General features: G+C 47.8%; 1 protein-coding gene across 1 annotated transcript; it reads right to left on the bottom strand.

Annotated features, from left to right (window-relative positions):
- Positions 1 to 10,995: 10,995 nt before the first annotated feature.
- On the bottom strand, positions 10,996 to 11,349 carry RPRML (reprimo like; the record flags this gene model as incomplete). The annotated part of the gene is made up of 1 exon (XM_080924428.1): positions 10,996 to 11,349. The coding sequence occupies one exon, from the start codon at positions 11,347 to 11,349 to the stop codon at positions 10,996 to 10,998; it is 354 nt and encodes a 117-aa protein (XP_080780554.1).
- Positions 11,350 to 11,674: the final 325 nt, after the last annotated feature.

Raw genomic sequence — 11,674 nt, 5'->3', positions numbered from 1 at the left:
ACTGCCTGAGTTTGATCCCCAGAATGCATGTGTAAAAAAATGGAAGCCATATATGACCATGTGCATTGGTAACACTGGCACTTGTGCAGTGATATGAGAGATGGAGGAGAGAAGAATCATCCAGAAGAGCCCAGGCCAGTGAGCCTGGGGAATTCAGCACAGCAGAGACAACAAGAGGAAGCCTTCTCCAACAGGAAGCAAGGAGAGAACCAACTCCAGAAAGCTATCCTCAGATCTCCACATGTATCATGGCACACACATGTATCATGGTGCACACATGTCTTATGCCCCTTCTGCTACTGCTGCTTCTACTGATGAACTGAATCCAAAGAGCTCTCGTGGCTCAGTGATGTGAGGGAAACCATCTCAACTTTTAGAAAGGACTAAAACCAATACTTGCAAAGATGTGTGACACCACCATTCATTAGAAAGGTTCAGTCCACAGAGTGGGGCCACCACACGTGCACACACACACACACACACACACACACACGTAACGAGCTCAGGTGATACCAGGAACAAGGAGGGCACACGGCAACCCGAACCGCTCTCACTGTTGATGAGAATGTGAATGCATTGGGTAGTCGCTGTGGAATATGGTCTGCAGCTTTTCACACAGTCAAGCTTGTGCTTCATATATGACCCAGCAGCCTCCCCTCTGGGTGCTTGTCCAAGAGACATGAAAACTTTGATTCAAACATGTATAAGTATCTACACATGAATATTTATGTTGGACTTATTCATAGTCACCTGAAACTGAATACAACCCAAATATACCTCAACCATAGACAAAAATAAGAGCTCAAAATTTAAAACATAGGGCGTGGCTCAGCATGGTCATACACACATACGCCCTTCACTCAGGAACCTGAGGCAAAACAACCACTTGAGTAGCCTAGGCAACATAACGAGACCGCATCTCAACCAAAGCAAACCAGATCTGTGGTCTGATAACCCATCTGATGTGGCAGTACCCATTTTGCAATGAAAAGAAATGAGTTACCGGCAGATGAAACACTGGGTGCAGTAAACTACAAGTGAGAACCCAGACTGAATCGTATGGTCCCATTTATTTGACAACCAGAAAAGGCAAACCACAGGGACAGAGAATAGACAGTGGTTATTGGAAGTCAAGGGGAGAACAAAAGGTTGGACTACAAAGACAGGCACCAGGAGGTCTTTCCAAGTATCTGCCAAAATTTGTAATGCCGCACACCCTGTCCTGTCTGGGTTACTATTGCTGTGATAAAAGCAAGTCAAAGAGGAAAGGGTTTGTTTGGCTCATGACTTCACATTAGTGTTCATTACTGAAGGAAGTCAGGACAGGAACCTGCACGGGGCAGGAGCCTGGAGGCAGGAGCTAATGTAGAAGCCACAGAGGTTTGCTACTTACTGGCTTCCTCATGGCTTGCTCAGCCTGCTTTCTTATTGGACCCAGAACCACCAGCCCAGGGTTGGCACCAACCACAACAGGCTGAGCTCTCCCCATCAATCACTAATTAAGAAAATGCCCTACAGGTTTGCCTAAAGCCTGATCGTATGTAAGCATTTTCTTGATTGAAGTTCCCTCCTTTCAGATAGATGGCTCTTGCTTGTGTCAAGTTGACATAAAACTAGCCAGCAAACAGGCCAAAAGTTAATTTTACAGTAAATCTGAAATAGGACTCAAGAGATATATTCATAATGAATACTTTGGAGACTGTCCTTTTTTTTTTTTTTTTTTTTTTTAGCTAAGGACAAAATGAGACAAAAATAACATGATGGCCAGACACAATGATGAGCAACTGTAATTCAGGAGCTGTAAAAGGAAGATGACAAATTGGAGGCTAGCCTGGGCTACATAGTTTACAACTATACCTGAAAAACACAATGAAACAATAATAAACTCAATTTTGTTTGTGGAGGAGGTAATTGGAATCTGAACTTTTAAATCAAGATTATCTGACTTACATCGTAAATTTGAGGCCATCCTGTGTTATGTGAGCCCTTGCTTCCAAATAACATTTTAATGTATGTCAGTATTATATGTAATATAGATATAATTTATGTGATGAAGGTAGACACTAACTTCAGACTTTTCCAACAACGAAGCTGTCAAAACTTGAAGGGTAACTGCTAAAAAGAAGCAAGATAATGTGTTTAATTTCCAAGCCAAGAGAGGGCATGAGAAAAAGAAGAAAAGTAAATAAAGTGAGTTTTTTTTTTTAAAGCTCACCATATTAAATGGATCCAAATATATGTACTAACACAATTAAGGAAAAGCCACAAAACCCACAGATAGAAAGATGATATACCAATAACATTCAGCTACACGCTATGTGCCGAAATGGAGGACACGGGAAATGGGCAAGGGGAGGGAATGGTTTGAAGAGAATGTGCACAAAGAAAAACAGTGCTGGTCCAGAAGTGTTAACACACCACAGGAAAGTGCAACTTGCATTCAGTGCTGCAGTACATGAAGCCCACTGCAGGGTGGTGAGGGAGAAAGAGCAGTTTGACTAGCCTAGGGTGGTAGCCAGAGTACTCTCATGAATAGGCAAATCCACACTTCTTCATGCATGTAGGGTGCTGCATCTGTATGTTTCTGACTTCTTCATGCGTGTAGGGTGCTGCATCTGTATGTTTCTGCACATGGATGCCAGAGGCTGGCACCATGTGTATTCACTGATGACTCTACTTTAGTCCCTAAGGTAGGGTTTCTGGCTTGGATCCAGAACCTTCTGGCTCCGACAAGCTAGCTAGACAGCTTGGGACCCATTTCTGCTTCCCAAGTACTGGGATCACATGTGGGCCACCATACCCCTGCCTTTGGCTTCTGGGCGAGTGTTAAAGATCCCAGCTATGGTTCTTACGCATGCATAATAAATATCTTATCCACGGAACAACATCTCCAACTTCCAAAGTTATTTCCAAAAAAATGGGATAAGGAATGGCCCTTCCCTTAAATTCCAGTAACAAGACTATTTATTAATCCACATAAGAGCTGATTTCAAATGATAGCCCACAATGAGCCACACTTCCAGGTCTTCGTGCCCTTGTGCCATCTCCTCCCACTTTGGATCTGGGCTCGACTAGTGACTTATTAGTAACACATAAGCTGTGCTGGAGGAGAAAAGATGCCAGTTGTATGCCAATTCTGAAGGTCTAGAAACTTCTGTTTTTGGTGAAGAAATCTGCCCAGTCCTCAGTCCAGCTCTCCTCCCATAGGACTGGAGAAGGTGATGCCGTGGGCTGGGGAGAAGAAAGAGGCCCATTGTCCCTGCTAAGCTCACCCTCCTACCTGTTCACACTAATATGCCAGAAACAGATACTGTAGTCAGTGTGTCACCTCTGGCTGCCTTAGTTACATCTGGCATCTGCTGCATCAGGCATGCCTGCCTACGTCCATCTGACCCACAGAGTTGATTTAAAGCTAAGGGGCCAGTTTGTAGCCCAGCTAAAACTGACCAAACAGTTACTTTCGATGTTGCTAGACCCTGGGCTTGCTAACCACAACCCCACCCCACCCCCCGCCATTTAATCTTCCAAACACTTAAAACAACAGTTAAACTGGGCTTGAGTCAAAGGTTTCTGAATTGCAGGCTCCACACACCCATCCGTTGCATTTGTGGGCAGGTAGGGACACTAGGAGGTGAAAACAAATAGTGCCCCAGGCAAATTCCTATGCTCTTCAACATGAGCTTCTCCCCAGTGTTCCCTCTCTTTCTTTTTTCATCCTGTGTTCTGGAGGAGGGAAGTAGACTATGGGAAGATGGTCAGGTAATTAGGTGCAGACATAGCTGGGCTATTGTGATTGTGGCATGTTTCATAACAAGCGGCAATCAGCGCTCAGCTGTGGTTTGAGGACAGGCAGATGCTGCATCTGGGCACTGCTTCTCTTTTAGTGGAAGTGAGCATGTGTCCCTGACGGGGGTGCGTCTTGATCTCTGTTTGCTGTTACCAGTGGAGAAGCTGAGCTTCATGCAGAGGAGAAGGACTGAGTTTTTTTGGGGTGGTCTTCCTCTCCCAATAGCCCAGGTAAGCTTCTGGATTCTTATTCAAGTTTCACAGATAAGGGTGTGGGTGGGGGCATGACCCCTAACTGCTCCAGAGAGATATTGTCAGGCTAGGATACATCACCAGCTTCTTTCTCTGGGGTTCTCTGAATCCCATGGCCTCTGAATCCCATGTGCTGAGCCCAGCACAGCTGGTACTAAGATCACTACATTGAGAACAGGCCTTGGTCAAGGTGTTCAGCTTGCTAGTTTTCAGGACCACGGACAGCGCAGCAGTCTGGCTAAGTAGGAGATGGGACGCCAGGTCCTCCACAGGCAAGCTGAAGAACACAAGATTCTCTGTGTCAGGCCTCATTGTTTTGTATGAGAGGAAACTTAGGAAAGGAAAAAACTTGTCCAACACCACACACCAAATGGACAGAGAGTCTACTCCCTTTCACCCTGACTTCTCACTGACCAGAACTTGAATCAGTTTCCTAGCTAAAAATTGAGAGAGAGAGAGAGAGAGAGAGAGAGAGAGAGAGAGAGAGAGAGAGAGAGAAAGAAGAAGAAGAAGAAGAAGAAGAAGAAGGCCTGAAAGAGCACCTAGCCCTGCCAGGAAGTCTGTGATTTGGCTTCTAAAAGCAAATTCTTGACAAGAGCTTCTTACTTCACTAAGGTGATGTGGCCTTTCAAAAACATTTCTGTTACTATGGCAACTTCATCCCAAGTTTTATCTCCATGGCAATTCATTAGAGTTTTTCACCCCCTGGTGTGTATACATGTGAATGCCTATACATATACCACTCCCCAAGTTAATGCAAAAAAAAAAAAATCTCATTTTTTGAGAAGCAGAATCTCTAATTATCCAAATATGCAAGCCAAGGGCATAACAAGCACATCTGAAGACAGTCAGGGCTCAGGGCACAGAGAGAGATCCCTGGTGCTTTCTGAGGAAGCTCCACCATTTCATATCTATTAAAACATCCCCTGGTCTTAGCGCCCTGTACATTCATACATAAGTATAAAGAACCCCTTTCATTGTGGCCCCCTAATGCTCGGCTCATGACAAAGGCTTGGGGTTGTCTGTGCCAGGGAGATGTGCTGGGGAAGGAGAAAAAAGCTTAGGGACCCAGACTGCCACCTCCCAGAACACATCGGTGTCCTTCCTGATAAATTTGCCCTTGCACCCCTCTTTGGAATAACCCTGTAGCTAGTAGGCCACACGGTGAGTGTCCAGAAAGGAGGTCTGCCATCCAGACGCCTCTTCTTTCTTCTGTCCCTGGGCTTCAGTTTCCTCTATTTCATGCGGCAGGGTTATGTAGCACCCCAGACATTCCCTGCAGAGGGTCACAGCTACACGAACAGCCATAGATGAGCTGAGACCAAGCCCTGACCGGATAGGCAGAAACTGCACTCTGACAAATAATTCCACAAGAAGAAGTGTGTTCGGTGGGTAGTGCTTAAGGAGAATTGTTTATGGGATGCAGATCATGAAAGAGGTTTGCAGATGAGTGACTAAGAAACAGAGAGAGGGATGCTGCCCTGTGGACGTTTCCAGGCCTGACCTAAGACTCAGAGTTCTAGAACTATATGGCAAACCTCCTTTTCTGTGGTAAGAGAGGAGCTTGCTACTTTCCTCAAGCCTACTGTGTATCCATGGCTCCAAATTGCATCTCTCTGCTCCCAACCTGTTCCAGTCTCCTCAGTTACAGATGGTTAGAGAGATCTAGTGGAGCAAAAGTTACATCGTGTAGGGGCCAAGACAAAGACGCCAGATTCCAGCTCTGCTGCTGCCCCGCCAGACCTGGTGTTTTATTTGTTTTGTTTGAGTATGCATAGTCTCGGTCTATGAATGCCAACATCTAAGGTTGCTTTGGAAATCAAAAGTTTGGCTAACAGATAGGATTTGGTGAGTGGTTGCAGATGCCACTCAAGAGCCTGAAGGCTCGTCCTGCATCCTAAGAAAGCAATGGGAGGGATGCTTCGACAGGAACACTCCAGCTAAGGTTTCTCTAAGTTCACTTGCAAGGTGGGGTCAGGCACAGATGGAGCCTTTCTACCCACCCGGAAACAGGGCAACACCCAACTACAGGGGATCGGATAGCTAAAGGGAGGAGATGTGCATAACGAAAACCTACTGTGCATGTGATACCAGTTCTCGACAGGAAGTTATCACTGCATATTGCTAAGGAAAAACAGTCAGCATCTCAAACAGTTCAAATGTTCAAAACGGCATGAATACTACAAGAACATTTCTTTTTTTAATTAAAAAGTCCAAGTTTTGCTGTTTTGATTCCTACAAAAAGGATCTACAGCAAAGGATTCATGCTGGGACTACTTTTTGCCCATTCCCTCTTTTGTTGATGTTGTTGTTGCTGCTGCCATAAATGTAAAACTTCATATGGAATCACTGTCCGAGGAAAAATGCACCAAGTATGAAGTCCACGGAATCTACCTACTGGTCTAAGCTGACATCCAAGGACCTAGCATGGCTTTGGGGCTCTGTGATTCAGTGTCTCATGCCACCATGACTAACCACATCCTTTGCTGGCATTGAACCTCATACGGATCAGGGCAGAGACACAGGAACTTGTTAAGATATTTCTTTCTCCATAACTCACTGTGCTATTGAGTGCTTTCAGACATTCTTATTTGACTTCCCACTTGATCAGCTAATGTTCTTAAAGATGAAGGACCTGAAGCTTGAGAGGCTGAATGGCTATTTCTGTACACACCCGCCTACCATCCACTCATTTCCTAGCTTTTGTTGTGTTGTGTTGTGTTTGTTTGTTTGTTTTCTAGGGGCTGAACTACACCCCTTGGGGTAACTACGTGCCTGACTAGGGATGATACTTTATGAAGTATGGAGGAGTGAGGCCCAGACCTACCTTTGAGGAAGGGTCACCATCACAAGGAGACTATGTATTTGGTAGAGAGCACAGACCTTTGTGAGGTAGGGGTGGGACCACTTCAATCAACACCCTAAATGCTGCTGCTTTGCCTCTCTATTTCCAGCAGATTTGAAAGTGGCTGCGGTTGGCCATCCCATGTGTAGACAGAATCCTGAAGATGGGACAGAGGGAAAGGACCTTAGGCTCCTGCTGAGCCTCTTGTTTTCCCTCCGCTGTATTTCTCTAGTCTTTGCCTTCTCTTCCATCCTGACTTCTCTCTGCTCCCCCACACATTCTCTCCTCATCCATTTCCTTTCCCCTCCTCCTGTTCTTATTTTTGCTTCCTGTTCTAGCTAGAATGGAAGATGTTCCTGCACGGATCCTGGCTCTGGGTCAAGACAAGCTAAGCGGTGGCAGAAAAGGACTCCAGGAAGAGGATTCTGGTTGCTGGAGCACATGGCTGAATGGCAGCCTGGAGCAAAAGGTGGTAGCATCCTCCCCTTACCCCCACAGTTCTGCTCAGCAAAGAACCACTAGTTGGGCAGTGAGGCCACTGGGGACAGACACTGGCCTCTTTTACTTTCTGCTTTCCTTTGGAAACCAGTTCTGACACTCCAAGTGACTGATGATCTGCTGTGTCGCTGGGATCATGGGAGGGTGGGCTCAGTGCAGCCAGTGCATTTGGGGCTCTGCATCCTCTGTGGCAAACTGGGGAAGGAGCGGAGGTGTGGGTGTTAGCACTCTCAGCTGCCCTGTGCTCCGGGATCATCTTGTAGGTGATGGTACATCTAACAAGGAATAGAAGACTTGACCGCGTTCCAGCTGCCCTATCCCAGGACTGTTGCTGGTGCCTCAGTTCCAGCTGGCATGCTGGGACTGGGCTCTTGCAGACCCCAGGCCAAGGACCAGACAGTAGATTAACTGTAGATGCTAATTAAGAGAGTGAACAAACATGAAGAAGTCCATTAAAGCCAACCTCAGTTTCCTCTCACGTGACAGCGACTGAGGTGATGTCATCTCTTACTCGGTAGGGTCTTAGTGTTACTCAGGCAGCTTCTTTGGGCACTAGTTTCCTCCTCTGTAAAAATGGGAATATTAATGAAAGCCAGTGCTTCACAAATTAGATACTTGACAAAGTGCTCCCATCCTGCTTAGGAAAGTACTTCGAAAACATCAAACTGAGGTCTGGATGTGAATTATCTTTCTGTCCATTTCTCATTTCAGAGCCGACTCCATTTTTACTGGGAAAAGATTCATACATTCAACAGAGATAACCATAAATCTGGTAGTTTTCTTTGCTGACTGTCTCTTAAGTGCAAGGCCCTATGTTGGCTATGTCACATGCATGTTATAGGAGTTTTGAATCTTACCCCTCCTATTTTGTAGATGAAAGAGAGGCACAGAAAGGTCAAGCTACTTTGTTGAAGTCAGGGAGTCAGGAAACAGAACAGAGCAATGAGGATATCACAGACCACACAGGGTCCTGCGTCTCTCCATGCTGAATCTGGGACCTTCTGAGATCTGGCCAGCCTCACAGGGAGAATACATACTACACAAGGGTTGGGGACACAGGAAGCATTTTCATCTAAAGTTCCAAGGCTCAAGATTCTGATCATGGGAGACCTTTCTCCTGGAGCACCGTGCCTCACTGCTGTTTCTACCTAACTCAATCCATCCAGCCTTCTTCCTCTTGTCTGAGGTTTACATAAGGCACTTAGTCAATATCTTTCTACCCCTTCCAGGCTGTAGGAATAAGAATGGTTACAAATGTGTCTGCTTTTCCTCCCCTCCCCAGAACCAGTGCCTGCTGCCATTTCTTCCTGGCCTTAGCATATACCTGCATGTGCAAGCAAACACAAAAATTTGCCTGTGAATGCATGCCTCAACAGTTTGAAACAGACAGTGGAACATTCGTGGTGAGCTTAGGCATGTAAGGTGCATGCATGTAAATCCAGCACACAGGAAATCAGGAAGATCTTAAGTTGAAGCCATCTTGGGTTATACAGGGAGACCTTAAGAGTTTTTGACTAAAAAACAAAGCGCTCATACTTCTCAGAAAGGTCTTTGTTAACAATGATCATGGACTTGCAAGGCTTCTCCACCAAGGCTCTCCTTTGTCAGCAAATTCAAGAAACTGAACTCGTGAACGACCTCCCCTCCGTCACACTAGCAGCAGGGCATTTTGCTGCAGGAAGTTCTTGGTGTCCACCGGAACCTGGCCAGGCAGACGTCTGAAGCCCTTGTTCCTTCCCAAGCCACTCATCTCCTGTCTTTTGGGAGTTAAAGAGACTTCTCTGTGGTGGTCTGAGTGGAATTCTGGCCAGTAGGTGGCCCAGACTCCCTGCACCTGTGCCAACTCATGTCAGGGGGCCAGAGTCCATGTTCAAGTTTCCCCATCTTCCAAGTCCCTCCCCCCAATCAGACAAGTTACCCAAGACAGTGCCAGTCAGTTATTGACACCCCAGTGTTCCCTCTATGCTGGGGGACTTGTTTCATAGCTATTTAACAAGGGCTCCGTGGTACTTGCCCTTACTGGCTTGTCCATCCCACAGATGAATCCCCAGGTATCTGACTGAATGGCAGAGCAGTGGGAAGTACGTATCTCAATGCTGATGAGTCCACAGAGCTGTGTGAGAGCCAGGTGGAGTCTAAATCCTTTAGACTCAATCCCCACTTATGAAATACCATGCCCCCTCTCTCCTCCTTTCCAAAGGCAGAAGGTTCCTTCCGTTATCTTTTCTAAAGCCGAGGAGGCTTCAGCCATCTTCTTTCTAGTCCTCCTTCATTTCCACACAGTTGGAGAGGAGAGGGAGGGACCTGAGCTCTGGTCCTCAAAAACCTTTCTAAGTACTCTATGCCCAAGACTGGCTAAGAGGGGACACATAGGTCAAAAAGCCCATGGAAAGAGGGCTTTCTCCCTGTGGTGGCCTGGACTCAGTTGTTCCCCAGAGTAAAGGCTTGCTGCAGATGGCCCCTTCCTTCCCTTCCTTCTGGCCAGTAAGCACCAAGTCCCCTCCAGAACTTGGTTTTAGGTTATCAGGGAGTGGAAAGTGCATTTCTTAACAGGAGGGTCTAGTACTCGGAAGACGACTGTATTTAGAGACCGTTTTCCTCATCTTAAACACTCCACATCCCCTTATAGAACAGAACTAAGGGGGTTTGTTCTGAGTGTATCTGTCTACCATCTATAAGGATGGATGGGGCAAAAGAAGCCATTAAATAGGGCTTCTGAGCTCAGCCTGGAAGTTTTTACTAGATCCAGTCCCTATCTACCCAAAAGAATTTATCTGATATATTTATTTTATTTCCGCCCCCAATTCTGTTCACTTTCTTTTGCCATTTCAATTATATGAAGACTAACAGTTCCAGCAATTAAATGAATCTCACCAAGTGTCTGGCTGCCCCAAAGGACCTGCCTCCTCCACTGTAGGAGTAGGTGTAGAAGAAAACAGTTCTTTGTAGGAAGAAGAAAATAAAAAGTCAACACAAACAAAACAACCAAACAAAAAAACCAAACCCAAAACAAAACAGTTCTTTTCTCCCTCCTCTTGGTCTGAGAATTCAAGGACCTCCAGATCTGTCTGCCAGCTCCATAAGTCGACCAAACTGAGCCAGAAGTAGGACACATTCATTGTTCCTCTCCCTACACACACACACACACACACAGAGCACAGCACAGTTAGAATGTATCAGGAAGCCCGAGGGCCATGGTTTTATTACAAAATTTCTTTTTAGACGCAATGTGTAATCAGTTGCAAAATCTCAGTGATGCGCCTCTTCCCTGAGCCCTCCTTGGAGCTGGCTCCCATTAATACATCCTGTCCTCCTCACAGCAGTAAGCTCAGCCCTGCATCTCATCTCCCCACCCCTGTCTCCCTCCCTGCCCCAACTTCTCTTGGTAAAAAACCTGTGAAGAACCCTGCGTCCCCAGCCCCTACTGGAGCACACACAGGACAGAGTCCGGCCTGACAGTTCCTTTGAGCACCGCCGCCGCAGAGTCCTATGGTGTCCAGGCCGGGTGGTGCGAGGTACTTCGTTGATCGAAGGCGGCGGCCAAAGCCTTGAGAAAGAGGCTTTCGGGGTCCCTTCCTCGCGGTGCTCCGACGCTGGCGAGGGTGGCCGGGCGTTCAGTATAGTCCCAGGATGGCGGCGCCCACGTCCTTGGAGGGCCTGCGCTCCTGCATCAGAAAGTTGATCATGCTCTCGGACTTGATGAGCAGGTTACAGCCCAGGAAGAAAACGCCGAAGACCACGGTGAGCGACAGCACGCACAGCACGGCGATCTGCGCCACGCGCGACACCCACAAGCTGCGTTCGTCGGGAGCCAGTCCTGCGGGGACCCCGTCGCTGGCGGTCAGCGGTGCGCCGCCCGGGCAGCAGTCTAGCCACGTGCCCAGCCCGTGGCTGCGGTTTCCCAGGGTGGCTCGGGCGTCACCACCCACCTCTTCCAGGCCGCTGTGGTTCAGGAAGCTCACGTTCATCCCGGCGTGGTGCCTGGAGGGTCTGAGTACGCGGGCTAGGACGCACCGGGAGCTGGGGGCGTCCGCGCTGTAGGGGACGCCTGGGGGTCCCTGGATCACCCTTGCGCCAGAAGAGGAAGGCGGGAGGCCGCCCACGCGCTGGCGCTTTTGGCCCGCCTACCTCCCCAGCGGGAAACCGGCGGCCAGGAGCAGAGAGCAACAGGCGGCGCGCGAGCTGGGGAGAGCCAACAGTGCGTGGCAGTCGCCCACGGAGCTCCAAGCTTGCCGTGCCGCCCCGCCCCTGGCAACCGCCGAGCTCCGCCCCACCTCGCCCTTCCCCAACCCA

This window comes from Micromys minutus (assembly GCF_963924665.1).
Source record: "Micromys minutus genome assembly, chromosome: 10".
In the NCBI taxonomy this organism is placed as follows: domain Eukaryota; kingdom Metazoa; phylum Chordata; class Mammalia; order Rodentia; family Muridae; genus Micromys; species Micromys minutus.
Note: the sequence above shows the minus strand (reverse complement) of the source record. Positions and strands in the feature narration are given on the sequence as shown.